This window comes from Tamandua tetradactyla, chromosome 7 (assembly GCF_023851605.1).
Source record: "Tamandua tetradactyla isolate mTamTet1 chromosome 7, mTamTet1.pri, whole genome shotgun sequence".
Taxonomy (NCBI): Eukaryota; Metazoa; Chordata; class Mammalia; order Pilosa; family Myrmecophagidae; genus Tamandua; species Tamandua tetradactyla.
In genome coordinates, this window is record NC_135333.1 from 17576122 (window position 1) to 17603110 (window position 26989).

At 37.9% G+C, this 26989-nt stretch overlaps 1 protein-coding gene across 5 annotated transcripts in view; it reads right to left on the minus strand.

The window, feature by feature from the left end:
* The window catches only part of SMYD3 (SET and MYND domain containing 3), an 876127-nt gene that overhangs the window by 187863 nt on the left and 661275 nt on the right, over nucleotides 1-26989 (minus strand). For all 5 annotated transcript variants that reach the window (XM_077168525.1, XM_077168527.1, XM_077168529.1 and 2 more), the window contains 2 exons: nucleotides 15007-15074; nucleotides 13312-13414 (listed from right to left, as the gene is read on the minus strand). In XM_077168525.1, the coding sequence (XP_077024640.1) occupies nucleotides 13312-13414; nucleotides 15007-15074 (171 nt within the window). The remainder of the gene's footprint in view (nucleotides 1-13311; nucleotides 13415-15006; nucleotides 15075-26989) is intronic.

Consider the following 26989-nt stretch of genomic DNA (forward strand, 5'->3'; position numbering starts at 1 on the left):
GCTTTCTCTTGTGAAGCTTATGTAGGCAGTGAGGAAGCTTAGAATACCTATAGGCATGCCTAAGAGTTACTTCTGGAGGACCTCTTTTGTTGCTCAGATGTGGCCTCAGTCTCTCTAAGCCTAACTCTGCAAGTGAAATCATTGCCTGCACCCCTACATGGGACAAGACATCCAGGGGTGAAAATCTCCCTGGCGACATGGGAGAGGACTCCCAGGGATGAATCTAGGCCTGGCAGCATGGGATCAACAATTCCATCCTGACCAAAAGGGTGAAAGAAGTGTAATTAATAAACTAGCAGTGGAAGAGAGAATTCAAATAGAGTCAAGAGGCTACTCTGGGAGTTTCTCTTACGTAAGCTTCATTTAGACCTTGCTACCTATCATAACCTACCAACCCCCAACCAGGACCATTCCAGCCAATCTTAAAGAACACCTAGGAAAATATATAAGATCCCACAAGGGTTCCAGGCACTAGAGTAACTTTCCAGAAACCTATAACCTCCAGATGGGTCCTTGGTCCAGATAAGTCCTGAAACCTAGCCCAGCCTCTCCAGAACATCAGATACTTCCATCTCCCTACCCTATATTTTCATATTTTCCAACATGAAAAATTTGATTGCCATAGCCCAAACTCCCCTAAAGAGAGGGATGGAAAGATCAAAGGTGATGGTGGAGTTATACAGACAAGATAGGATTTACCAAATGAATATGAATGCAGGATCATTAAATTGGTATCTCATTTAGTCTTCAGTATTTTGGAGCAGCTAGAAGTGAAAACCTAAAATTGTGAAACTGTAACCCACGTCAAACTCTGAAATATGTTCTACAACTAATTGTGGTGCTGTGCTTTGAAATCTACAGTTTTTTTCGTATATATGTTATTTTTCACAAAAAAGAAGGAAAAAAAGTCGATTGTGATGATAAAAGAATAGTTAAGTCCTCTAACCTCCTATATTCTGGACCAGCTAGAAGGAAAAATATGAGAAGATCGTATGGTAGCCCTTGAGAAATTCTTGGATCTGTCCTGTAACCACTTGCTGAAAAGTGCTTTGAAAACTATTGCTTCTTTATTTCTTTGCTTTGATATACAAAGCAGTTATATTATACAATAAAAATACCTAAAAAAAAATCAATTGGTCATACCTGTGAGGGTCTATTTCTGAATTTCCAATTTGATTACAATGAACTATTCTTGTGCCAGTACCATGATTTTTTTTTTTTTTTACCACCGTAGCTTTGTAATATTTTGAAGTCAGGAAGTATGAGTCCTCCACCATTGATTTACTTTGTCAAGATATTTATGGCTATTTGGGGCTCTTGACCCTCCCAAATAAATCTGATAATTGGCTTTTCCATTTCTGTAACATGGGCTGTTAGAATTTTGATTGGGATTGCATTGAATCTATAAATCAATTTGGTTAGAATTGAGATCTTAATGACATATACTTTTCCTGTCCATGAACATGGAACATCCTTCCATTTATTGGGTTATCGTTGATATCTTTTAGCAATGTTTTGTAGTTTTCTGTGTACAAGTTCTTTACATCCTTGGTTAAATTTATTCATAAATATATTATTCTTTTTGCTATTGTTAAATGGACTTTTTTCTCAATTTCCTCCTCAGCTTGCTCATTATTAGTGTAAAGAAACACTACTGATTTTGGGGTGTTAATTTTGTATTCTGCCATTTTGCTGAATTCATTTATTAGCTCTAGTAGCTTTGCTGTAAGTATTTTGGAACTTTTTATATATAAGATCATATCATCTGCAAGTAATGCAAGTTTTACTTCTTCCTTTCCAATTTAGATGCTTTTTTTTTCTTTTTTTGCCTAACTGCTCTGGCTAGAACTTCCAGTATGATGTTGAATAACAGTAGTGACATTAGGCATCTGTGTCTTGTTCCAGATATTAGAGGGAAAGCTTTCAGTCTTTCAAATATTATATTGTTAGCTGCAAGTTTTTCATATATGCCCTTTAGTATGTTCAGGAAGTTTCCTTCTATTTTTGCTGTTCTAAGTGTTTTTATCAAGGAAGGATGCTACACTTTGCCAAATGCCATTTTTGTGTCACTTGAGATGATAAGGTGGTTTTTCCATTTTGATCTGTTAGTGTGGTGTATTATATTAATTATAATTAATTATAATGTGATACACTGATAGATTTTCTATCACCCTTGCATACCTGAGGTAAAATCCATTTGATCATGGTGTATAATTCTTTTAATGTGCTGTTGGATTCCATTTACAAGTAGTTTGTTGAAGACTTTTGCATCTATATTCATTAGAGACATTGGTCTGTAAATTTCCTTTCTAGTAGCATCTTTATCTGGTTTTAATATTGGAGTGATGTTGGCCTCATAGAATGAGTTCGGCAGTGTTCATTCCTCTTCAAATTTTTGGAAGGGTTTGAGTAGGACTGGCATTATTTCTTCTTGGAACGTCTGGTAGAATTTGCCTGTGAAGCCTTCTGGTCCTAAGATTTTCTCTGTTGTGAGATTTTTGATAACTAATTCAATCTCTTTACTTGTGATTGGTCTGCTGAGGTCTTGGTTAGTTTACTAATCCATGTGTCCTTCTAGTGTACTTCTAGCATTAATGTAGCCTGTTTGTATGTTTCTAGGAATGTGTACACTTCATCTAAGTTGTCCTATTTGCTAGCATATCGTTGTTCATTATATCCCTTTATCATCCATTTTATTTCTGTGGGGTCTGTGGTTGTCCCCCTTCTCATTTCTAATTTAAAATAATTTTTATTATTTCTTTTCTTCTGCTTACTTTGGAAACAGCTTAGTTTGCTGTTCTTTTTCTAGTTCCTCCAGCTACACAGTTAGGTCTTCGATTTTAGCTATTTCTTCTTTCTACATGTGGATGTTTAGGGCTGTAAAATTCCCTCTTACCACTGCCTTTGCTGCATCATTTTAATGTTGCATTTTCATTTTCATTCTCCTCAAGCTATTTACTAATTTCTCTTGTAATTTCTTCTTTGACTCACTAATTGTTTGAGTGTGTTGTTTAGCTTCCAGATAGCTGTGAATTATACAGTTCTCTACCAGTTTTTGATTTCCAGCTGCAGTCCATTATGATCAGAGGAAATGCTTTGTGTAACTTCAGTGTCTTTAAATGTACTGAGACTTGTTTGTGACCCAACACGTGGTCTATTGAAAATTCTGTCTCCTCCGAAGTTTTAATTTGTTCCTTTGATTGGGCCATATCTTCCTATTTCTTAGTTTGGCTTGTAATTTTTTTCTGATACTAGGTATCTGATTATCTTGATGAGTTTATTTTATTGTTTTATTGTTGAATGACTTAGCGTTAAGGTTGTTCTGCGGCACTTGGTTCAATTTATCTGGGCAATTAGAATAGCCCATGCCCATGTTTAACTAATCAGATTTTTTCAGCTCTTCTCCATGTGATTCTTACCCTAGACATATTGTGTGATTCTTAGGATTCCACCATTTGTGTTTCACTCCCAGGAGAAAGCTTCCTTTCCTCTGTTCCATCTTCAGGAATATTGATCTGTTTGTTTTTGATTCCACTCGATAGTTTTTAATACTCCTTTCATTGTCTCCTGCTATTTTTGCCAGGAGGGCAAATTATGCCAGGAGGGTCACCCTGGAGAGGAATTTCCCAAGTATGTATTTCTCAACTTGATGCTCCTCAACAAATCTGTGCTTTCCTGTCCTGCCCAGTAGATGGCACTTTTCAGCAAATTGTTCCCCACAGTCCTAAGGAGGTACTGTGTCTTTAAGTCTCCATTGAATCTGCACCTGTTGCAGATGGGGTTAAAACAGCACCTGCCAGCTGCTTTTGCCCTTGCAGTTTGAAACTGTAGCTCAGAGTCAGGACTTATTGATCTGAATTCATTCATTAAAATCCATGATCAATGCTCAGCTGTGCTTTTACCGTGTTCTTAGGGAAGAGATGCTCTTCAGCAAAATGTTCCCTGCAATCCTAAGGAGGCACTGTCTTTAAATCAGCCCTTCTTCCACCCCTGTTGGGATGGGGTTGAAATAGAGAGGCCACCAGCTGCCTTTGTCTGGGATGGGTTGAAATGCTCTCACACCTGGGACCCAGCAGTCTCAATTTGCTAATCAAAAGCCATGACTGATGCTTGGCTGTATCCCGCCTGTCTCCCTATTCTTAGGGAAGAATTGCCCTTCAGCAAGCTGTTCCCCACAGCCCTAAGAAGGCAGTTTCTCTTTTATTACCTTTCTGACAGCAGCATCCAGCCAGGGACTGGGTTCCAAGGTGGCTTGCCACAAGAGTGGGGGATGGTCACCAGCCACCGGCAGTGTGGAGAGTGTTACTCACACTTCTCTATTGCAGTTTATTTGTCTCTGCCTCCCACTCTTCCCTAGATGTTATACAGTGTTCTCATCTCCAGAGCCCAAGAACAGTTATTTCAGACAGTTTCTGGTTGTTTAATAGCTGTCCTAGAGGATAGACTGAGTCCTGGAACTCTCTACTCTGTCATCTTTCTCCAGCTAAATGCTTTTTAAGATATTTATTCTTTCAAATTATTGTTTATACTCAGACAATGTCTTCTCAATATCCATTAGCTCTTTATGAATATAGTCCTTCAGTTGATTTAGGAGATTTGTTTGAACTTCTTTGATTAGTTGTTCCAAATTATGTCTCCTCTGAAGTTTTAATTTGTTGCCTTGACTGAGCCTATCTTCCTGTTTCTTAGTTTGGCTTATAATTTTTTGCTGATGTTTAGGAATCTGATTATCTTGATGAGGTAACTCTGAAGGTCAGTTTTTCCCTTTTGTTGTTGATTGGCTTTGTGTTAAGGCTCTTTGATACTTGGTCCAATTTATTCTGGAACTTTAGAATAGTTCAAGTTTAACTGATCAGATTTTTTCAGCTCTTCATCTGATTCTTGTCCTGGATATGCAGTACTTTATTTTTTTTTGGCATGAGCATGCACCAGGAATCGAACCCAGGTCTCCAGCATGAAAGGTGAGAATTCTGCCACTGAGCCCTTGTTGCACTGCCTGCAGTACAATTTTTAAGATTGCAGTTTTTGTGTAACTGTTTCAGAGAAAGTTTCCTTTCCTCTATTCCTTTACTAGGAATCTTGATTATTCTTTTTGCTTTTTGTGTAGCTCCTATGATTTGTTTACACTCCCCCTCCTCACTTAGCACCCTATTTTCCGTACATTTTTTCAGATCTGGGATTTTCTTCTCAGGTTTTTTAGAGCAGTTCAATTTAACCTCCACCCCTTTGTTTCAGAATCCAGAATCTCTGGATTCTTCCCCATTAGCGTATTTACCCCAGGAGAAGAAGAAGTCAATTAGAAAAGGTGGGTCACTTCAGAAAAGTCTATTTTGCAATTAGGCAGTCCATTGGACTGAAACTGGATTGAGTGAGGACTCAACATTTCTTTTGGGGTACCCCCCAACCCTGGGAGCCCTTTTGCATGCAGCACTCTTCAGTGGCTTGTGTTTTGCCCTGGGTCTCTATAGACTTGGATGTCTGTGACTGGGTATATGTGGGGATCTAACTCATTGCCATGTGTGGCTTTATAGTCTTGGTGGGTGGGAGGGATCCAGGCTGCTGCCTATAAGCAATTCCTAGGCTATGGGGGACCAAGTGAGTGGGAGGAAAGAGGATCAGCAGGTAGGGATAGAAGGGATAGAGAAAAAAAATGTATATTTTTCTCTTTCTTCATTTCAGTGTTTGTGGACTCCTTCTTCAATCTCTACCTTCCTCCAGATTTTAAGCAATTGGGATTTGTCCTTTCAAAATCTCTGGGGAGGTTTTTCCAGGGGATGTCATGTCACCATGTTGATGCTATCACTCCTCTAAGCACACTTTCTGAAACAGCCTATTAGTAACTTTGGGGAAAATATACACATTCATTTTCTAATACCAGGTTCTCTGGGCCTCAGTTTCTTTATATGAGATGAGGTGGTAGCCCAAGGTAATCTCTATGTTCCCTCTTGGGTTAACTTTAGGACCCTGACTCTCAATCCAGCCCAGTGGCTCTAAATCGTCAGCCCCAGCTCACAGATCAAGTCAATGGGCAGTACTTATTGGATGATTACAATATACCCAGTGTGAAGCCACCAAATCCAGGACTTTCCACATTGTAGAAATATGCTTGACTAACCCCAAAAATTTATAAAAAGGCCAAAAATCACAAATGATAATGCCAGGCAGTAAATGGACAACAGAAGACTTGTTCTTTCATTTAACCCTAATAGATAGACTCTTATAGCACCCATCAGTTTCAGGTAACTGCTGGTAACCATTACCAAGATTACACAGTGGCTTTCTAACTGGGCTCCCCGCTGCCCTCAGTCTACCTTTCACTTTTTAAATGTTTTCGAGTGAGTTTCCTGAAACTCACATCTGATTATGACATTTTGCTACAGAAGACTTTTGATGCTTTCTTGTTGCTTATGAAATAACCATACTTAGCAATGTACATGAGGCTTTCCCCACTTCTATCTGCTTTTTTAGCCTTAACTTCTTTCCCTGTCTCCTATAGCTTATCACAGTTGTGTAACTTCCTCTACCTCTAAAACAATGCACACTATACCAACAACTATTTGGGCATTGCTGCCTTGGCTGGCCATTCCCTTTCTTTCACACTCACCTTATTTAAAGCTCTATCATCCTTCAAGCCTGGCTTAAACATACCTCTTCCAATGAAGACTACCCCATGCCCTTGGAAACACTGAACCATTCTTCCTTTTGTGCCACTGAAGATTGCAAAATAAGCAAAAAGCTGATGGCCTCAATGGCAAAAACATTTTAATCATATTTTTCATACAAGAACAGCGAGATTACTCATGGGTAATAACAGCTAAATCATTTTATCAGTCAAAGATGAAAAGCTTTTATTAAAGACTCATTGACTCACCAATTTTAATGGAGAATCTGTTCACTAAATGCAGGGCTCATTTAGTGGAAACATATAGATGAAACTTTGCCATTGATCAGCTGATGCTTTAATGGCATAGAACAAAATAGCATTAAAATATTAATGCCACTAGCCATTGCTTTGCCACTTTACTGCAATTCTTATGCACAATGTAGTAAATCATCCCCAACATTAGAGTAATATCATTAAAGAGATTTGCTGGATCTTGACTATGTTGCTTGCTTGAAAATTTCAAGGCAAAATGAAGCCTTTTTCTATTAAAACGTCTTTTCATTATCTACACAACTGAGTGGATAAGTCAAAATTAAAATTAGACTTTGTTTTCATTCTTGGAATTACTCTCTATCACAATTAAAATTTTTTCTGCAAATACTGGCTCTGAACTTAAAGGTTTTCAAAAGCCTCACTTCTTTTTAAAGTCAAACCTAAGTGTCACTCTTGTCTCTTCTCTGTCTCATTCCTATAGTCAATCATCAAATCTTGCTAATATCAGCTTCTAAATATTATGTTTCTCAGGCTTTCCCATCACAAGGTACCACCTGTTTTCCAAATGACTTCAGACCACCATCATCACCTCCTGCCTGATTACTTTGTCACCTTGACCCTCAACTTTGCCTAAAGACAGGAAATCTTAGCATGCATGCCCTTGCTTAAAACTCTTTAATGATGCTCAATGCCTGCCCCATCTCTCTTCCACCAATATTTACTGAGTGTCTCCTACATGCCAGAAACAGTTATGAAACATTCATATCAATTGAGCTTCCTAATAAGACCCACAAAGGACTACTTGGTGTGGTCACTCCATCTCCCTTCATCTGTTGATTATGCTCAAATTTGTCAGACTATTGATATAAACTGCTTCTTGCTCCTTGAATTTACCATTCTGTCTCTGTGCTTTGTCGGGAATGCTTCCTCAGCCTCAATCCACTCTAATTCTATTGATCCTTTAAAACTCTAGGAGTCACTTCTCTGGGAGCCTTTCTTAACTCTCCCATTCCCCACTATCACTTCGGTGTCCCAGCTCTGAACTTCTAAAAAGCCCTGTACACATTTATACTATTGCATTTCTCATAGTCTATTATTGTTTTCTCTTCTTGTGTCAGTTCCCTCAACTGTAGCTTCATCTTCTTGAAGACAAGGCTTAGTCTTACTCATCTTTCTATTTCCAATGCCCAATCTAGTACCTGCTGTCCACTAAGCAGGTTGTGAATGCTTGTTAAATGAATTACTAAATAAGTAAAGAAGACTAAGAGAAGAAACAGATTTCAAATCCCAAAACATTTTAGATTAAAACTAACATTAGGGATACTGATATGCTTGTGCAGTTTATTCAAATCACAATTCTCTCCCTTGATTTGTCTTCAGAGAATGCTGACAGCCATGGCATTATTTATAACAGCTACAACCTCTTCTAAACAGGAATTCCCATGAGGGTGGCCTGGACCATCCAGTTTTCTATCCTGATCTATATTTCATAAAACTTTCAGATTATAAAATGTATCTAACAGCTTAACACAACCCCAAAGGGGTAGCTATCCGCAATCTGGCATGTGAGCCATGACTTCTAACCATAATACAAACACCTCTTTGTTGAAGGTGGGCATGTTGACAAAAACTAAAAGGAATCAAGAAATTCAACACTAAAAAGAAAACCCTTAAACAGTAAACTGTTATAAATGGTGTTGACTTGAAAGGAAAAGGTCCAAAGAATAGCTTTATGTTGGAAGAAACAAAGGGTAAGAAATATCATAGCAATTTCTGTTATTCCGAAACCTGGTGCAATTTTTTGGCTCTCTCTGTCAGAAAATTGAGGTTTGAAATATTCTTATTTCATGAGTCTAAGGTCTGGCTTTGAAGTTACTTTCTTTCTGGGACTATGGGAGACACTTGAAGATTGCTGATAGTTCCAAACTGGCTCTAAGATTCTTTCCTATCTCTTGTTTTGTCATAGGAAGCCTCATTTATTCCTCCAACATGAGTTGAGATCTTCTGTGTTGTAGGTACTGTTCCAATCTTCCCTCAAGGAAATTATATTCCGGTGCTTGCATCCCAGATAGCCCATATTTAAAGTAGTAAAGTCAAAATGTAAAGTTGTTGCTCTGAAGTTACCAAAATTGTCTAAATTTACTTTAACCAAATTAACTAAAGTTAATATTTGTACAATAAAAAGAGAAATTACCTTTCTTAATCAATACCTCAAAATGTCTCTTCTCTTGTTTCTCCCTCTTCCTTACCCTTGCCCCAAAGGTTCAGCTTTAAATGTGTAGGATATATTTTAATTATTGGAGTGACTAGGAACTCTATTCAGAGCAGGGACCAAGGGCACCAACCTGCTTCAAGGTTGCAGTAGTCCTATAACATGAAGAATTGTTTCAGCCAGAATGCCACTAGTGTCCCCACTGAGAAACAATGCTGGTCTTTATAGTATGCTCAATTTAATTCAAAGCTAATTTAATTAAGAGTTTTTGAAAGCCTCCTGAGTGCAAGGTAAAGTCCTGGGTACTAAAGGAGATACAGAAATAAGACACAACTGCCTGTCCTCACAAAGCTCATAGTCAAATAGAGAAATTACCAGAAAAGCCAGAATATGTTCCAAAGATATATTAATAACCACATAAGGAATATCTCAGAGGGAAATATCTTCATTTAATCTGGGAAATCTGGAAAAGGTTATAGAGGAGATGGTATTTGAGGGGCCCTTGAAAGGAGTATTAAATGAATATAAGTAGAAATAGAGAGCAGAAGAAAGGAGAACAACTAAGCAGAGAAAATCATTCTCTAAGACATATATATAGGTATGGAGAAATTATTTTCTCAGCAAGTTTATATATGAAGGACATTTAGGGAGAAGAGACTCTTTGTTGAGAAGATGCTTTGATAAATACCCTAAGGGGACTTATCTGAGTCTCTAGGGCCTCAGGCTGAGTAAAACTATTTTGCATTATACAAGAGGAAGGATTTGCTTGTTGCTCTTGAGATGGAAAGACAAGTGAAAAAAGCACCAAAACACAAGATGTTTCCTCAACTAAATACAAACCAACCAAGGAGAATAATTGGCAGCTCAGCCTAAAATACAAGATATAAGAAATTTCTTTGTTGTTTCTGAAAACCTCAATTTCAAATAGATTTCCTGTTTACCTGTCGCTCTGTTATTTTTTAATTTACTAAAACATCATCATCATCAACAATAACAATAATTATTCCTAAGTCTCCACACGTAAATTCTTCATATCTGCTTAAGTCATATATGGCCCCAGAAAAAAATCTAAATTTTCAATTTTGTTGGCAGATATACAAGTGTACATAGTACACTGGTCCTAAAAACTGGAAATTTAGGCTGTTTATTCAGATGAAAATCAGTTTGAAGGTAGTCTTATCAAAGCCAAATCCCTGTCTACATAAAATATGGTACCTCTGAGTTTATGTTTTATTGGCTAAGTGATGCATAAATGCAATAAAAGCTTATGATACTCTATTTTCCTTGCAATAAATGCCCACTTTAGCAAATTAGAAGGTAGAAGGAAACCGGGTTTTAGAAAATGAAAATATCTGTAAGCCAGAACTGAGCATAGGCATTACATGTGCAAACTCCATGTAGATTCAAACTCAGTAGTTCTGTACTGCCAGTTTGTAATTACTCTGTGAGACCTCAGATTTTGTAAACATTACTCACCAAAAGAGGCTGGCTTGGTTTTCTGCAAAACTGTTAGGGTAAAGCAACAGCTACTCTAGATTTATTGGTAAGGCATTTGTGTGTCACAAGGTTAGGAATAAATCCTTCCACTTCAGTGAAATTTCTAGGCATCCAATGACATGGAGATGTGGAGATGTCCCTTCCACTTCGAGCAGTGCACCTGTTGTTCATTTTTCTTGGAAGGAGAAATGGCTGGAGGTGCATTTGCATATCAATTCATGGGCTGTGACAAACTGTTTGGCTGGATGGGGAGGAACTTGGAAGGAAATGACTAGAAAATTGGTGACAAAGAGGTCTGGGGAACAGTTATGAGGAAAGACCTTTGTGAGGCCTTTGTGTAAAGAAAATGAAGATATTTGTATCCCATATGGAAGTTCATCAGAGGATGATTTCAACAGAGGAAGATTTTCATAATCAAGTAGACAGGATGATCCATCTGTGGACACCAGTTGACCTCTTTCCTCAGTCACTCCTGTCGCTGTCCAATACCCTCCCGAAGAAAGTGGCTGAGGTAGTAGGGATGGAAGTTATAGATGGACTCAGCAACATGGTCTTCCACTCACCAAGGCCAGCCTGGCTACAGCCACTGCTAAGTGCCCAGTCTGCCAGCAGCACAGATCAACACTCAGTCCCCATATGGCACCATTCCCCAAAGTTATCAGCTTATCTGGATGCGGCATGATTACATTGGACCACTCCCATCATGGAAGGGGCAGCGTTTTGCTCTTATTGAAACAGACACATAACCTGATTAGAGATTTGCCTCTTCTGCATGCAAGTCTTCTGCTAAAATAACCTGTGAACTTACAGAAAGCCTTATCCACCATCATGATATCCCACAGAGCATTGCTTATGATCAAGGAAACCACTTCACACCAAAGGAAGTTCAGGAATGAGTACATGCTCATGGAATTCACTGGTCTTACCATGTTGTCCATCATCCTGAGACAGGTGGATTGATAAAATGATAGAATGGCCTTTTGAACCGTGCCAAATGGCTGGCAATACTTTGCAGGGCTGGAGCAATATTCTCTAGGAAGTGGTACATGTTCAAATCAGCGTCCACACTGTAGTGCTGTTTCTTCCCTAACCAGGAATCAAGGAGTGGAAATGGGAGGGGTATTACTCACTATTATCCCTAGTGATCCACTAGAAAAGTGTTTGTGTCCTCTCCCCATGACCTTATGTTTTGCTGGTCTAGAAGTCTTAATTCCAAAAGGAAGAGTGTTTCCACCAGAGACACAATAATGATTCCACTAGAAGTTAAGAATCCCACTGGCCACTTTGGGCTCCTCATGCCTTTGAATCAACAAGTAAAGAAGGGAGTTACTGTGCTGGCCGGGGTGAATAATTTTTATCAAGAGGCAACAGGGGTGGGTGTAAGTAGTAATTCAGTAGTAGAATTCATGCCTACCATGCAGGAGGCCCAGATTCAATTCCCGGTCCATGCACTTCCCAAAAAACAAACAAGGAAAACAAACAAACAAAAATTCAACAAATGGTGCTGTAATAATGGGCTATGCACATGGAAAAATAATGAAAAGCAACCCCACATACAGCATACAAAAAAAAAGAGGCAACAGGACTGCTACTACAAAATGGAGGTAAAGAAGAGTGCCTGGGATGCAGAAGTTCCCCTAGGGTATCTTTTAGTAACTACCATGGTCGTTACATGGGTAACTACCATGTCCTGTGCTTAAATCTAATCCAGGCAGGACCAATAATAGCACAACCCTTCAGAAATGAAAGTTTAGGTCACTATACCAGGCAAGAACTACTGAGACACCTGCTGATGTGAAAGGGAATATGGAATGGATAGTGGAAGAATGTATTTGTAAGCATGAGCTTGACTGTGTGACCACTGGCAGAAACGATGACTATAATAGTTATGAGTATTTCTTCCTTGTTTTGTTATGAATCAGTCTGTACATAAAAAGCAAATACCTTTTTCTTCCCTCTCATCCCCTTATCATTTAATGTGAGTTGTATTAACTTTTTGTTATAGCATATAAGTTATAGGACATCAAGTTTAAGAATTACCCCAGGACTTGCACTCTTTTCTGGAAATACGGCTAGTGTGCTTCCAGTTGTATGGAGTTGAATTACGTTAGGTGAAAGTATGGCTATGTTGTCTTTAGAGATTAATTGTGGTTTAAGGAGAGGTTGTATGGGTACTAAATTGAAAAGGGTTTGACTGTGATGGTTAATTTCATGTGTCCATTTGTTTCATCAAGATAGCACTGGTCTGATTGTTACTCTGAGGGCATTTCATGGATTTAAATAATTAGTCAGTTGATTGCATCTATAGCTGATTACATCTCTAATCAATAAAGGAGACTGCTTTCAGCAATAAGAGAAGTCTCCTCATCCAATCAGTTGAAGGTCTTAAAGAGAGAACTGATGACTTCAGCACACAAAAGAATTTCTATTTCTATTCCAGACAGCTGGCTTCTCTTGGGGAATTCAACATCATCTTCATTGAGTTTCCGACTTCTGGCTTGCCCTACAGAATTCACACTAGCTTCTCCCCATTGTTACATGAGCCAATTCCTGCAAGAATTTTCTTAATATTTACATATTTATATATTCTAGCAGTTATGTTTCTCTAGAGAATCCCAACACACAGGAGGATAATGAAAACCCTGTCCCTTCTGCACATTTGCTTTTAGGGATGGGCTTAGGACATTTCCAATGCGGAAGGCAATGGGAATCATGGGTTCCTTACCTCCTCTCCCGCCTCTATGTCTCGAACAGCACGCAGTTGGAGGTGGGGCCCATTGAATACAATAGAACAGTTGGGGTCACAGCTGTGGTTGAGCAAAGACATACTGGAAGAAAGGAAAAAAAAGAGGGAAACTATCAAGGCTCAGCAAATAGAACCAAACAGTTACATTTAATGAGTTTGCCAGGGCACCAGTGATTAAGTGCTCTGGGGCATTCACAGAAACGTGACCAACCCATTTAAGAGGAAGTAAAATGCTCCTCACCATGGAGGCTAATTAGGGAAGTTTGTTACCAAAAATATATTCTGAGTCATTTCTGAGTTTGGAGTAGGTGGGCAGTTGTCTCATTACACACCACCCAATAAAGTAATCCCACATGATGATGGGAAAGAAATTGATCTGCAAAGAAATAATCTTGGAGATAATAGGAAGCAACAGTAATCACTGCAGCAAAGATACCAGATCTTTCTGACATAGGATCTCATGTGCTGAGCTCCTTTGAAGGAGCTGCCACCTATGCTACAATATCCATAGTGAAATTGAAGAACAATTAGGACTACTAATTGTTCCTTTTAAATAGAATGTAGAGTGGATCTTGCTAACTAGTTCCTTAAGTATTCTGGACCTTGGTCCAGTTATTTAATTACCTCGGAGGTACATTTTTACTGTCTGGGAAATGGAATAAATTTAAGCTGCATCATGAATTGGTAATAATTATAATAATTCTAAGTGAACATGTGTTATGTAGAAAATACTTCCTTAGCACGTGAGTATTACCAAATTTAATCCCCACAACAATTTTAGGAGGGTCACCTACAGATAAAGAAACTAATGTAGAGGAATTAAAAGACCTGCCTGAGGCCACACAATTAGTAAGGGTTTGACTGTGATGGTTAAACAATTAACCTGAGGCCACACAATTAGTAAGTAGTGAATCTGATTTGAACCAGGTGGTCTGAACTCAGAGTACATGCTCTGAGCCTCTCCATGTTATCACTTTTTGAGAACCACTACCAATAGACTTGACCTACATTCTATAGGGTTTATGAGAAGTATGAAAAGATGCTGGATTCTTGAATTTGCATCAGTTAAAAGACAGATTATCTGTATTTTTGGATCCTAATGGCAGAAAAACAAAATGAAACTAGAAATAACTTTATAGTGCTTCTTGAAGCACACAACCTGGAAGCTCACACAGAAGTTCATCTCAGTGATAGCTGGAGTGAGCACTTACAAAGTTTTCATGCCTGAAAGTTTTCTCACCTCCTGTAGCAATGGGGCTCAGAGTGAACTAATCGAAAGACAAAATGAACCCAACTAGTGCAGTCCAGCAAGTCTGGTAAAATAATCACGTGCTTTAGCGTAGGAGGTTGGGGAATAAGACCAGGGCAGGGTTGGGAGGATGACAAAATCTCCAGTTGATGGTTTATTAGCACCCACAATCCTCAACTTCTTACCTCAAAGTCCCCCTATGAGTAAGAATTTAAGTCTGAGGTCTGCCTCTTGTTATTACCACAACACATAATGGGGGGTTATAAAACTGCTTTCTTTAAATTTAACATTTCCATTTTCTTGTAATTTATCATTACGTTTCTTAGTTCTTGAACCAGCTGTTGCAATAACCTTTCTAACTACCTCCAAAAGGCTAGGATAGGTGGCTAGGTGGGAATTAATAAATGAAATACCATTCACTATACCTAGGATATAGGCCCACACCAACTTCCTGCATCTCTGCATTACAGATGGTGAATGAGTTGCAGATCACCTGAAAAAATAAAAGGGAAACAATCAGAGTTATGGGAGTCCCTTAGGAAACTTCGTAAGCAAGAGAATGAGATTTTCAAAATAAAATGTAGGAACCCTTTAGTAGTTGCTTTAGAAGTATCCATGCCAACACGGACGCTCCTTCATTTGCGAAAGAACATATATGGGACATACTTTCCATAAGAACATCAGGAAGTTGAGTGCAGAAATATCAACATCTTGTAAAAAGCACAAGCTTATGTCAGCACTGGGTCTATTAATTTCAGTCTAATATCCCCACAAAAAGTTACACAGTTACAAGAAATGGTCAAAACTCAGAATACAAATAAGTTCTTTACTGAGAACTAGACTCCTACTATATCACATTTTTCACTCAAACTGCCTTCAGTTTCCAAATGTTTCTGTCTTATGAGTAATCAACAGCCTGCCTTTTTTCCTATAAAGAGTGAAGTACACTTGGAGTGAGTTTGTGATCCAAGCTGATGACAGACCCCCAAAGAGCACAGAAAGTCATTCAGTCAGACCCTGGCATTTGCTAGGCTCCTGGAACCCCTTGCTGAGCACATAGCACAGACCTATACCTTACTGGGGGGTTGGGATAAAAGAAATAAAAAATGCAATCACTGTTCTTAAAGAATTTAAAACCTCATTTGTAGGATTAGGTAAATGTACAAATGTCACATGGCATTGGAGCCCTGGTTCTGGTATTACAATGTACGCGCCAAAAGGCACACATTACTGCCTCAGACAGGTTTTGGGGATACAAAAGTGACAAAAAAGATGATGTTCCTTACTTCATAGAGTTCATGTTCTAATAGGAAACAGATATTTTTTGAAAAACAAACAACGATAGATAAAATGTTAGATGGTGATTAACAAGGAAAAAAATAAAGGAACAGAAGAAAAATGTTCAGGGAAAACAGTAGTAGTAAGGAAAGCCCTCTAGGCTAAGGTGACATTTAAGGACAGACGTGAAGGAAATGTGGAAATGAACATGTGCATATATAGGTGATGAGGATTCATGTCAGAAGAAAGAGCAAAGTGCAAAGGCTCTTAGATGGGAATGTGCTCAGGTATGGCACAACAGCTGGTGTAACCAAAGCAGAGCAGGTATGAAGAAAAGGATGAGATAGAGGCATAGCTAGAGAATATAGGGTCTTTAAGAACTTTGAATATTATTCTGAATAAGACAGAAAACCACTGGAGAATTCTGAGCCAAGGACTGGATGGAGCTGATTTTTGTTTTGAAAGGATCACTCCAGCTGTTGTATAGAGAATGGGCTGTAGAAGGACAAGGGTGAAAGAACAGAAACCAGTCGGAGGCCACTGCAGTAGCCCAGAGATGGTGGTGACTTGAACGTTGCTGGCAGAAGTGGGGAGGTGTAGTTGGTACTCCAACAGAATTCACTGATGGAATGCTTATGAGGACTGAAAACAGTCAAGGATAATGCTTGAGTTTTCAGCCTGAGCAAGTGGAAGATTATAGCTACCATTTATTAAGATGAGGAAGACTATAAAAAGAACAGGTTGGGTTGCAAGGAGTTGGGGGGAAATCCAATAGTTCTGTTTTAGTTATGTTAAGTTTGAAAAGGCCTATTATACATACAAGCCAAGGCGAAGAATGAGCAACTGGAGTTCAGAGGTGCAGTTAGGGCTGAAGATATAAATTTAGACAAAACAGAGCAAAGCCTATCTAAAAGAAAGAAGAGAACACTACAGACTTGAGATGAACCAGTGACTCCAAATACATACTGACTTCTTATAAAGTTTCTGTAAAGGAAAAACTGTGACAACAAATTTCTTTTACTCAGGCTTATGTGAAAAAGCATTCAGTCCTTTGACACTCACTGCTCTAACCAGCGTGATTTGGCATTTTTCCTCTAAGTCTCTGATAAAATTGCAATTTCAAATCAGGAAATAAATTGGAGTACATACACATATTTAAAACACATACTAGTTAAATGGCTTCAAGGGCATCTGTTTTGCATTAAGCGGCAACAGTGTACGTCTATATATATATGAGTATATAAACAGTTGGTAAAAATATAGGACAAAAGATCTTGTGTTTTTATTTTAAAAGTTTAAACACTTTTAAATGGATAGGATTTGGAGGGCATGTAGAGGAAATGTGAATTTTAACACATATTTTTAAAGTATAATCAGGACTTTAAGTAAAAAACTAACAAAAAACAGGTCAAAAGTATGAGTTTGATAATTTTTAATCATATCAAAATTAAATATTAATTTTTTCTGAACAATGAATCAAATTAAATGTTTTTCTAAAACAGATTCATTCTGATGGAGTTTTAAAAAGGAATAGCTAACAAGGAGAAATGTCAACTTAGCTGTCTATTTCTGCTGGAAACTCTTTCTGATCCCTAGAGTTAGCTAACTTCCACTCATCTCTATAGCAGAACTTACCAACTAGATCATTATTTCTCAATTTACTTGCCACTCTAGCCAGCTAGGTTATAAAATACTCAGACGGCAGGAATAGCATTTCATGTACCATGGTATTCCTGTGCCTATCACAATGCCTGACATATAGAAGACACTAGTAAACATGAGTCAGATGGACGGACAAATGCATGTGTGCAGAAGGTCTTCAGTGCGTGGAAGGTCTTCAGCATCCCTACAGTATTACCCAGAACAGGTTCAGGGAAGAAGTGAGAAACAAAACTCACAGGTAGTTTGGGGGTGCAGAGGAAGACAGATGGGAGTAGTTCTGAGCCATGAAAAGGAGTGGGTAGAAGTTAGTCTTTTCTGTCTTTTGTCCTTAGGCATGCAATCTTTACATGTCCCTGTTTCTATTTCTTTGCAACGGTGGTTCAACATATGAAAATCAATTAATGTAATAAACCATATTAACAGAACAATGGAAAAAGCACACATAATCATCTCAACAGATACAGAAAAATGCGTATGACAAAATCCAGAACACTTTCTTGACAAAACACTTAGAAAATTAGGAATAGAAGGAAACTTCCTCAACATGATAAAAGGCATATAGATAGATAGACAGAGATATATATGAAAAACCTACAGTTAAATATCATAATTAACGATGAAAGACTGTAAGCTTTCTCTCTGAGATCTGGAATTTTTCTTTCAGAATCTTCTCATAAACCACAGGAGATTTAAAAATTTACCTCCCAAACTCTCCCATGTGCCTGAAAAAAAAATATTCATCCTTCAAGATTCAAATGAAGCCTTTCCTAGTGTCCAACTACCTCTTTTGGACACATACTTATGATCTTTTCCTTGCTCTGAAGATGAAGGGTTTGCAATTTCCAAACAAGAAATAAAATTAGGAGGGACCTAGGGCTGAGGAGGGAGGTCAGCTCAGGATTGAACAGGGTAGCATTTCCCAAATGACGGTTTACAAATTCTGGGGTTCACAAAAAGTGTTTTCAGAAGGTTTACAACCCTAGTATAATTATGACATCTGTTTCCATTTCAATTTTTACAAATAATTTTAAAAAGTTATTAATGCAATATGTTTCCCCATTATCATGAAGTAGCTGGAGAACCTTCATGTTGCATTAGTGAGTATGCTTTAAGGGGATGGGGGCAGAAAATGATGGTCATGACTCAATCACTGAGCTGCTTGTTTGCTCCACTGCTAATTTGTCAGGGGGTAGACAATCATAAGTTTTCCTTTTTTTTCTTAGGCATATGTTGTCTCATTTACATACACAATGGACCACTAGTTAAAGACAGAAAGCACAGATGTTGGAAAAACAAGTTAATGAAGAACAAAGAAATGATAACTATAAATTTGACTCACATTGCTCAGAAAATGACTTTTATCTGGTTCAAACTCTTACCTAGCACTTAGAAATGTCTCTACTATTTTAAAAATACTAGAAAGAGAGTACACAATGAATATATAATCTTAGTTTAAACAGATGGAATGAAGATTACCTAAGTCTACAGTGTGGTATTTGAAATGTGCTTGCTTCTAGTCACCTAAAACTTTCTCTAGCTCATCATTTAGAAACAGTAAATGAACATTAAAGTACAATCTAGCCACTTTCTTAAAGAGTAAATTATAAGAATGTTAAACATTAGGTCATAATAGCATGATGTTATCTAAGGCCCAAACCGAACATTTTTCATTTAAAAAACTGTCTCGATCAATGATACTTTTTTGTACAAAACAAATTTAAAACAAATTAACCATATGCACCGCTTGTAAATGGGAAAATTAAAAATATGTCTTTTCCTGGTGCCTGCCCATGCAAAAAAAAATGTGTCTTTTTGAATTATGAATATTACTAAAGATTATGTAAATGTACTTTATAATGTAAGCGTAACACAAAATAAAATAATTCTTGCTTAAAAAAATTTCTTTATCTCAACCCACATAAAAACATACTTCCTTCTAGATCCTGGTAATTCAAGTACTGTCTGCTTCTACAACTGTGATCAAGTTTTGTCATTTCAAGTTCTGACCCCAAATAGATACGCAGCGCATGCTAGATATACAAAATACTCAACTGTGACTTGCCAAGGCTAAAATCAATATCAAGGCCAATATCATAAGTGAGGGAATAGCAATCATAAAATTGTGCTTCCTGTTTATATCTTTCCCAAGGCCAAATTGCCAAATGTAGGCAAATGAAAACTCAGAGAACGAAGTCCTTTAAATAACGTGCTCACATTCTGAAACCCACCCATTTTCATTTTCTAAGGGTTATACCCAGAACAGAATATATTATACCTTATACAATTGTCCTTGACAATAGAAAGCAAAACAGAAATGATATTCACAAATTTGTTCATCGTTCTTTTCCTAAGGATATTACCTGATGTTTCAACTCTTTATAAGTGATATGAAAAAAGCACTTATTATAGATGTCTGTCAAATACGTCTAAAAGTATAAACCTCTGTATCAGGATAACCATTGTTTAATTTCCCTCCCAAATCCTGAGGCTAAGGATTACTATGATATTCTTAAATAATTTATTACAGGTTATCGTTGTAGGTTCTATAGCCCTGCCATAAGAATCTTCTGTATTAAAATTTCATTTAGTCATGCTCTTATCCAAAAAAATGTATTATCACAATGAAGTCAACTTTATTGTGATTCTTTCTGTGATCATATTAACAGATTCTTTCATTCAGCTTGAATCTCCAAAAATGTTCTCTTACATGATAATCTAGTTTCATTATTCTCTTTCCATGTAGTTGGTACAAAAATCTACCTCCAGGCAATGCCAGTTTCTTCACTGTAATTTGTCATAGCTCCATACTAAATTCCTAAATGAAGTATGCTAGACAGTGTAAACCACCTGACTGGTGTTAAGTTAAATATTAGCAGAGTGTGGCTCAAATCATCTTTGTTTTTCCATCAAGGTAATGGAGAAAATAAAACTACAGGAAAAATGTTCCATGTGAAAGATAAAATCGAACACTAACCAACTGCTTAATATAATCCCCAAATGAAAGATAAATTCAAATGTGTGCTTAATATTCTCACTATGTAAAAATTAAGGTAAATATTCTCTCCAGAAGAAATTTTGGCAGGAAAGTGTTTGCCATACTGATCATGCTTGACATCTCAGAGAGGGAATCCCAGAAGCATAAATTTCATTTTATAGCATGTGAAGTGAGCTTGATCTGCAAACTGCCTGGGCTTGTACAAAGGTATTTTTGGAACCAGTACCCAGGGCTGTTTCTGGCAAGCAGTGGCTATAGATGAGAGAGACCCTCGGTGGGTCAACTCCTTCTGTGGTTCCCCATGCATACCTAATCCCTGGTCATTGCCTAATGACCCAAGTAGGAAGGAGCCAGAGAAGAAAGGACATGGATAGGTCAGACTAGACAGAGAGTCACAGCTTTAATTTATGTGGTCCAGAGGCTGCAAGAGATTAGGCCCTGAAAACAGACTGTCACTCTATGGTCTCCCTAGATCCCCACCTTTATTTTCAGAAATATAGAAGGTAGTAAAAGAGAAAGCAAATCATAGTGTCATTCCCATGCCTTCCCCTCCCGTTCTCTAGCTGTAGCTCATAATAACCCCTTTTCCTCTTCCTCTCGCCACTCTTAACAGATAGATACACAAACAAAACAGACTGATAGAATTTCAATGTAAGGATAGAATTTGATAATTTGTCTTTTCTTTGCATACAATTTAAAAGTAATCACCATAATGAATACATAAATGATGCTATTCTAGACTCTTTCTTTACCAGATTCTTGAGTTTACAACTGTATAAAACACCAATACACTGCCCATGCAAAGAATCACCAGGAAGGACCCCTTCCCCTATTTAGAATACATCAGAATGTGAAAGGTAGATAAAATTTGGAGAAGCAGACTAAATATATCTTTTCTTTCTGTAATAATACATTGCTAAAAGTAAAGTTTGACCAACTCTTCTTAGCTTGTTAGTGAAAATATTCTGAGTAAGAAAACATTATAGAAGCATGGGTTTAAAAAAGATTGACAAACCCTGGCCAAGAGGACAAAAGCTTGCTGCTGAGTTTGGGATCTGGTCCACACTAACTCTTCCTTCTCTGATCCTTGCTCTCTCATGCTTCAGGTCTCTGCAGGGCCTAGAATGCCTCCCCCTCCTTTTTGCATCTACTGAAACCCTCCTGATCCTTTAAAAGCCCAGGGAAAAGTCTTGTTGGAGGTCTTCTGATTTCCCCAGTGAGGGAGGGGAAACTCCTCCACATGTACTTGCCCTCACATGCACTACCACATTTGGCAGAGTATATCATAGTCATTTATAAAACAGCTCCAAGAGGGTAAAGATTCTAGTTTATTCATCATTATTACTATTATATTGCTATTATTATTGTATGGCTCAGACTGGTCTGACACACTAAACACAAAAAAATGCTCTGAATGAATGAGTACATACTTGGTACATCTATTACCAATGGCTTTGTTAGCCTTTGGGACATATATGTAGAGCTGTTAATAAGCTGTGCCAGTTTGAAAGGATCTATGTACCCTAGAAAAACCATGTTTTAATCCTAATTCCATTTTGTAAAGGCAGCCGTTTCTTCTAATCCCCATTCAGTACTATATATTTGAAACTGTAATTAGATCATCTCCATGGAGATGTGACTCAATCAAGAATGGTTGTTAAACTGGATTAGGTGGACACATGTCTCCACCCATTTGGATGGGTCTTGGTTAGTTTACTGGAATCCTATAAAAGAGGAAACATTTTGGAGAAAGCAGGAGATTCTGAGAGAGCAGAACGACATAGCCACGTGAAGCAGAGAATCTACCAGCCAGCAACCCTTGGAGATGAAGAAGGAAAATGCCTCCCAGGGATTTTCTGTTTCATGAAACAGAAAGTCAGGAGAGAACGCTAGCAGTTAGATGCTGTGTTTGCCATGTGTCTTCTCACTAGAGAGAGAAACACTGAACTTCATCGGTTTTCTTAAACCCAGGTATCTTTCCCTGGATGCCTTAGATTGTACATTTTTATAGACTTCTTTTAATTGGGACATTTTCTCAGCCTTAGAACTGTAAACTAGCAACTTACTAAATTCCTCTTTTAAAAAGCCATTCTGTTTTTGGTATATTGCATGCTGGCAAGCTAAGGTGATAGTTATTAGGCAAAAAAAAAAGAAATGTTTTTTGAAGGTCTCTGCTTCCCTCCTTTCCCTCTCTCCTTCACTCCCTTTCTTCCTATCACAAACACTCATTCAGCCACCTACATGGCCATGTTTTAGAGCCACAAGAAGGTATAAGGTAGGAATCTTGCCCTCAAGTGCTTTCGGATCAGCAGGGGAGACTAAAATATCAGCCATAAACTTTGAGGCAAACTGTAGTACTTGTTGAGCAGAGGGGTCCTTAGTTTGGCTGGGGCAGAAGAGAGAAGGTTCCCTGGAGATGGGGAGCACTTTCACACAAACCTAACTCAAACTTCTTAATCCTCTTGTGACACAGTGGGAAAATATCAACAGTTATAAATTCTAAAGATTTTTTTCCCATTAGGTTGAAGATAACCATCATAAACTTAATACCTGTACAGATCACTTTAACTTTTAAAAGTTGAAGCTGATGACATCTGATAATACCAAACAGGGATGACAACTGAGGTGTAATATAAACACTGAGAAGTAAAACAATAAGGACATGGAGTTTTCTCAGGGATATTGAGAAGCCATCTACCCTTGAAGCTCTCCTGCACTACTTCCTGCAGCTACCTGAAAACAATACCATTAAACCATACTGCTTTCCATCAAAGCAAAGGCCTTCGGTAAAAGCCAAGTGTATTGCTGAGAGAGGAATACCTGACATTTTCATGGCTCTACATTTTATAAAACTCTTGCATTCATTAGCTTTTCTAGTTCTCCAATCACTTCACAAGGGAGCTATTATATAGTATCTTCATTTTAAGGATGAGGAAAAGAAGATCAAGAGAAATCAGACTATTTTAAGACTACATATTCATATGCTTTAACACATCAGCAAAATTCAGTTTGTTATGAAACCATCTTAGCAGAAAACTGGGCCCTGAAGGAATCACCCAGAATAGGTTGGGGGAGGGGGCTAAAGGAGAAGCAAGGTCGGAAACACAGTGTTGTGCCATGGCACCATCAGAAACAAAGGTTTATTCATTCACTTGTTAAGGGCCTATTACCCACCGAGCACAGTGCTAGTTCTAGGAAGAAAGAAGGAAACACTGTCCTTTTCACCATTTTGCCTAGGGATCCACACAAAATAATACAAAAAATATCACATTTCTCACTCATTCTGATCAATTCAGCCTTCCCCAGTCAAAGATCCTATTGGTCATATTTTTCTTTTAAATCACTCTGTCAAAATAAGAGTTGTAACAGTGCAGGACGGCTCTAATGTACCATATCAACTTAGGAACACATGAGTCTGTTGCTTCTTCCACGGCTCTATGATCACCTGCACAGAAGCTCCAAACACTCTGTGATCATCTACACAAAAGGCTGCCAGGGATTACTGAACACAAGCTGGGGGTGCAAAGTAAAATGGATGGCCTTTGAATTTTCCACTCTCCCATTGTCTAACTGCAGTCAGCCACCATCCCCAAATTAGTACCACAAAGAGAGGAATATCATCTCCCCAGGACAGGCTAGAAAGATAAATCAGCTACAAATGAGCAAGAGGCTAAAGGGAGAAAGAGACGAGGAGGCCTTGACAGTTTATGATGTGAATGTCACAGTATTTGCAGGAATCAGTACATGTAACTATCTGAGATAGAATTGAAAAGAACCCTTCTCACTGGATTGGCTTTCTCTCGTTTCATGAATGCCTCTGTTTTTCCACCTTATTGCACTTAAAAACACATTGTATGTCTGTGGGGTGAAATACGGTAAAGTGTATATTTGCTTGTATTTTTAAACTGCTGGCCAATTTGTTTTGATTAGGAAAAACCAAGAAGTAAAGCACCAGAATTTACTAGAAGCTATAAATTAAAACAATCGAGAGAACTAAATGAGCTCATGTATGTAGGCCTCAGAAGGATTCCTGGGACATAGGAAGATCATTATAATGACAATAGTCTATCAACTATAAGACATGCTCAAAGTAAAACGCACCATTATGAACACCTAAGAGAAACCGTTTTCTGAACAATTACCAAACAAACTATGTCATGGTATCAGTTATAACACAGATTGCAATTCTGAAGGTATAAAATTGTGAAAAAATGTGCATCATGCAATGAAATACAATATCACTAAGTACACCTCCAGGTTCTTGAAAGAATGTAAGTTATGATCTCCATAACTGGTGTCTGGGAATAGGACATTTCTGTCACAATGCCCACATTAGGCCCCTGAGTTGCTGACCACTCTCCTCTGCCTCTTAGAATCTCATCCACTAAACAGAATGGTTTGCCCTGGCCCTCTCCATGACAGCAATTCATCACTTTCACCTCCACAGTTCTTTTGCTTTTACCATCCTCTGAACTGGTTGTCGGAGAATAGACTATCATAAGTTACTCAAAGCCCAAAACATGACTGTGATATAAAGTTACACTGCTTGTGCCAAGTCAACATGCTTGCCAAATTTGGTAATCTCTGGAGGGAGGTGACTTAATGCACACATGTTCCCATCATCTACTTCCAATACTGAGTTAAGTAGTACAATTTCCCTTGGAACGGAATTTAAATTAATTTCTTTTCCACCTATCACGTATCTCTCTCTAAATAGTGAAGTGAAAGCATTTATGCAGATAGCCTGGGTAGGGGAGCTGAAGATGGATTTCAAAGTTATTCATCATTGGCCTGACAAACTATCCAGCTAAGTATTGAACACTTTGGAATCTTAGCTGGCTATTTTTCATTAGGAGTGCTGGGCCTCAAAACTACAGAACATATACAGGAACCTATGAAAGATACACAAAGACATATAGAAAATATACAGGAATTAAAGAAAAACAGCTGTACATTATTTACACATAACATATTATCCACAAAGCCAGGGGGTGGGCATCCTCTAAAATACCACCCAGCATGGCTGCCTGACAATGTTCAGGCATTGTCAACCTTGTCAGCCTCACCTGAATAAATCCCAAAAGCTGATTCTCAGAAGCAAATGAATGAAGAGGCAGCTTATAGGAAAATGAGGAGAGTGCTGGGTGATGGTACCCTTGTTCTAATTAAACTAAATTGAGAAGACTGTGATACCAGCTCTTCAAATGCTCTTTCTAATGACCAACGACAGCACCCCACCCCAGCATGGCTAACATTCTGAGCAAAAGGAACATTGAAAGAGGATATACACTAACAAAATATTTCATAGTGTTGTATAGCCAGACCAGGCTTTTACTAACCTGAAGTCAGTTATAGCACTGGCTACATACTGCAGTAGAGACTAGTAAATAAAACCTCCTCCTAAAATGATGATGACCCTGAACTCCCCACATGCATGCAACTGTATATAGACTGTTGTATCCTAGCAAAAGCCTTTGAACATATCCAACCACCATCTTTCTTTATGCAGGGGACAGTGCATACCTACATGTTCTATAAACACAAAGACTAAATATCTTCAGTTTTAATAAGACACTAAATACCAAATGGAAGGGTAGTTACAAGACAGAATAGATAAAAATTAGAGGCTGAGCAAAAGGCTATAAGAATCTCAAACAAAGGAACTGGGTAGGTATGTAATTATGAAATCCTCAAAACATCCCAGAAAGTGATCAATACAAACACCTTTGAGTAAAGTATTGTCATTTTCCTAAAGAGGGATTCAAGATAGTTAGGCCTCTTTGGCCATGATATAAACTATTAATAGTGTATCAGGAGAAAGAAACTAAGCAAGATGAGGTTATCTTTTTTTTCTTCCAGATTTTAAATGTACTACATTGGGAAGCCTGACTACACATTGATATACTGAACTCTATAATAAATCTTTAAATTAACTAAAAGGTTTTTCAGGATGTTACTCTGAAGAGAGGGAGTAAGAGGAAACAAATCTCAAGAAAATTAGCCTACAAGTTGGATTTGGATTTTAAAAATAAACGGCAGCAACAAAACACCCATTTATACTTTCCAACGTGTGTTCTGTGATTTGGTTTTTGTCTGTTCTTCAACCACAGTCCTTCTCATCACAAATGAAGCCTGAAAATTCAACTGCAAGTAAGACTGACATGGTTTAGTAAATTCAGCCTACTAAAGTAAAAGTTCAGAAAGATTTTGAAAAATGATTCTTCCTGAAATGCAAAAGGATTTTCTGTTTAACTGTTTTTGAACTCAATAATCCGCTATACTTAGAAAAATTAAAAGTAAAAAAGCAATGGATGTAAAACTTTTTTTTAATTCATTGCTTATTTTTATTTTATTTTGGATGTAATACTTTTAAGTGAAATGAAATGAACATGTATTGGGTAGTCAATATGTACTAGGTAGTATATCATTTATACTTTTGCATGCTAACTCACTGATGTAATGTAAATCACAGA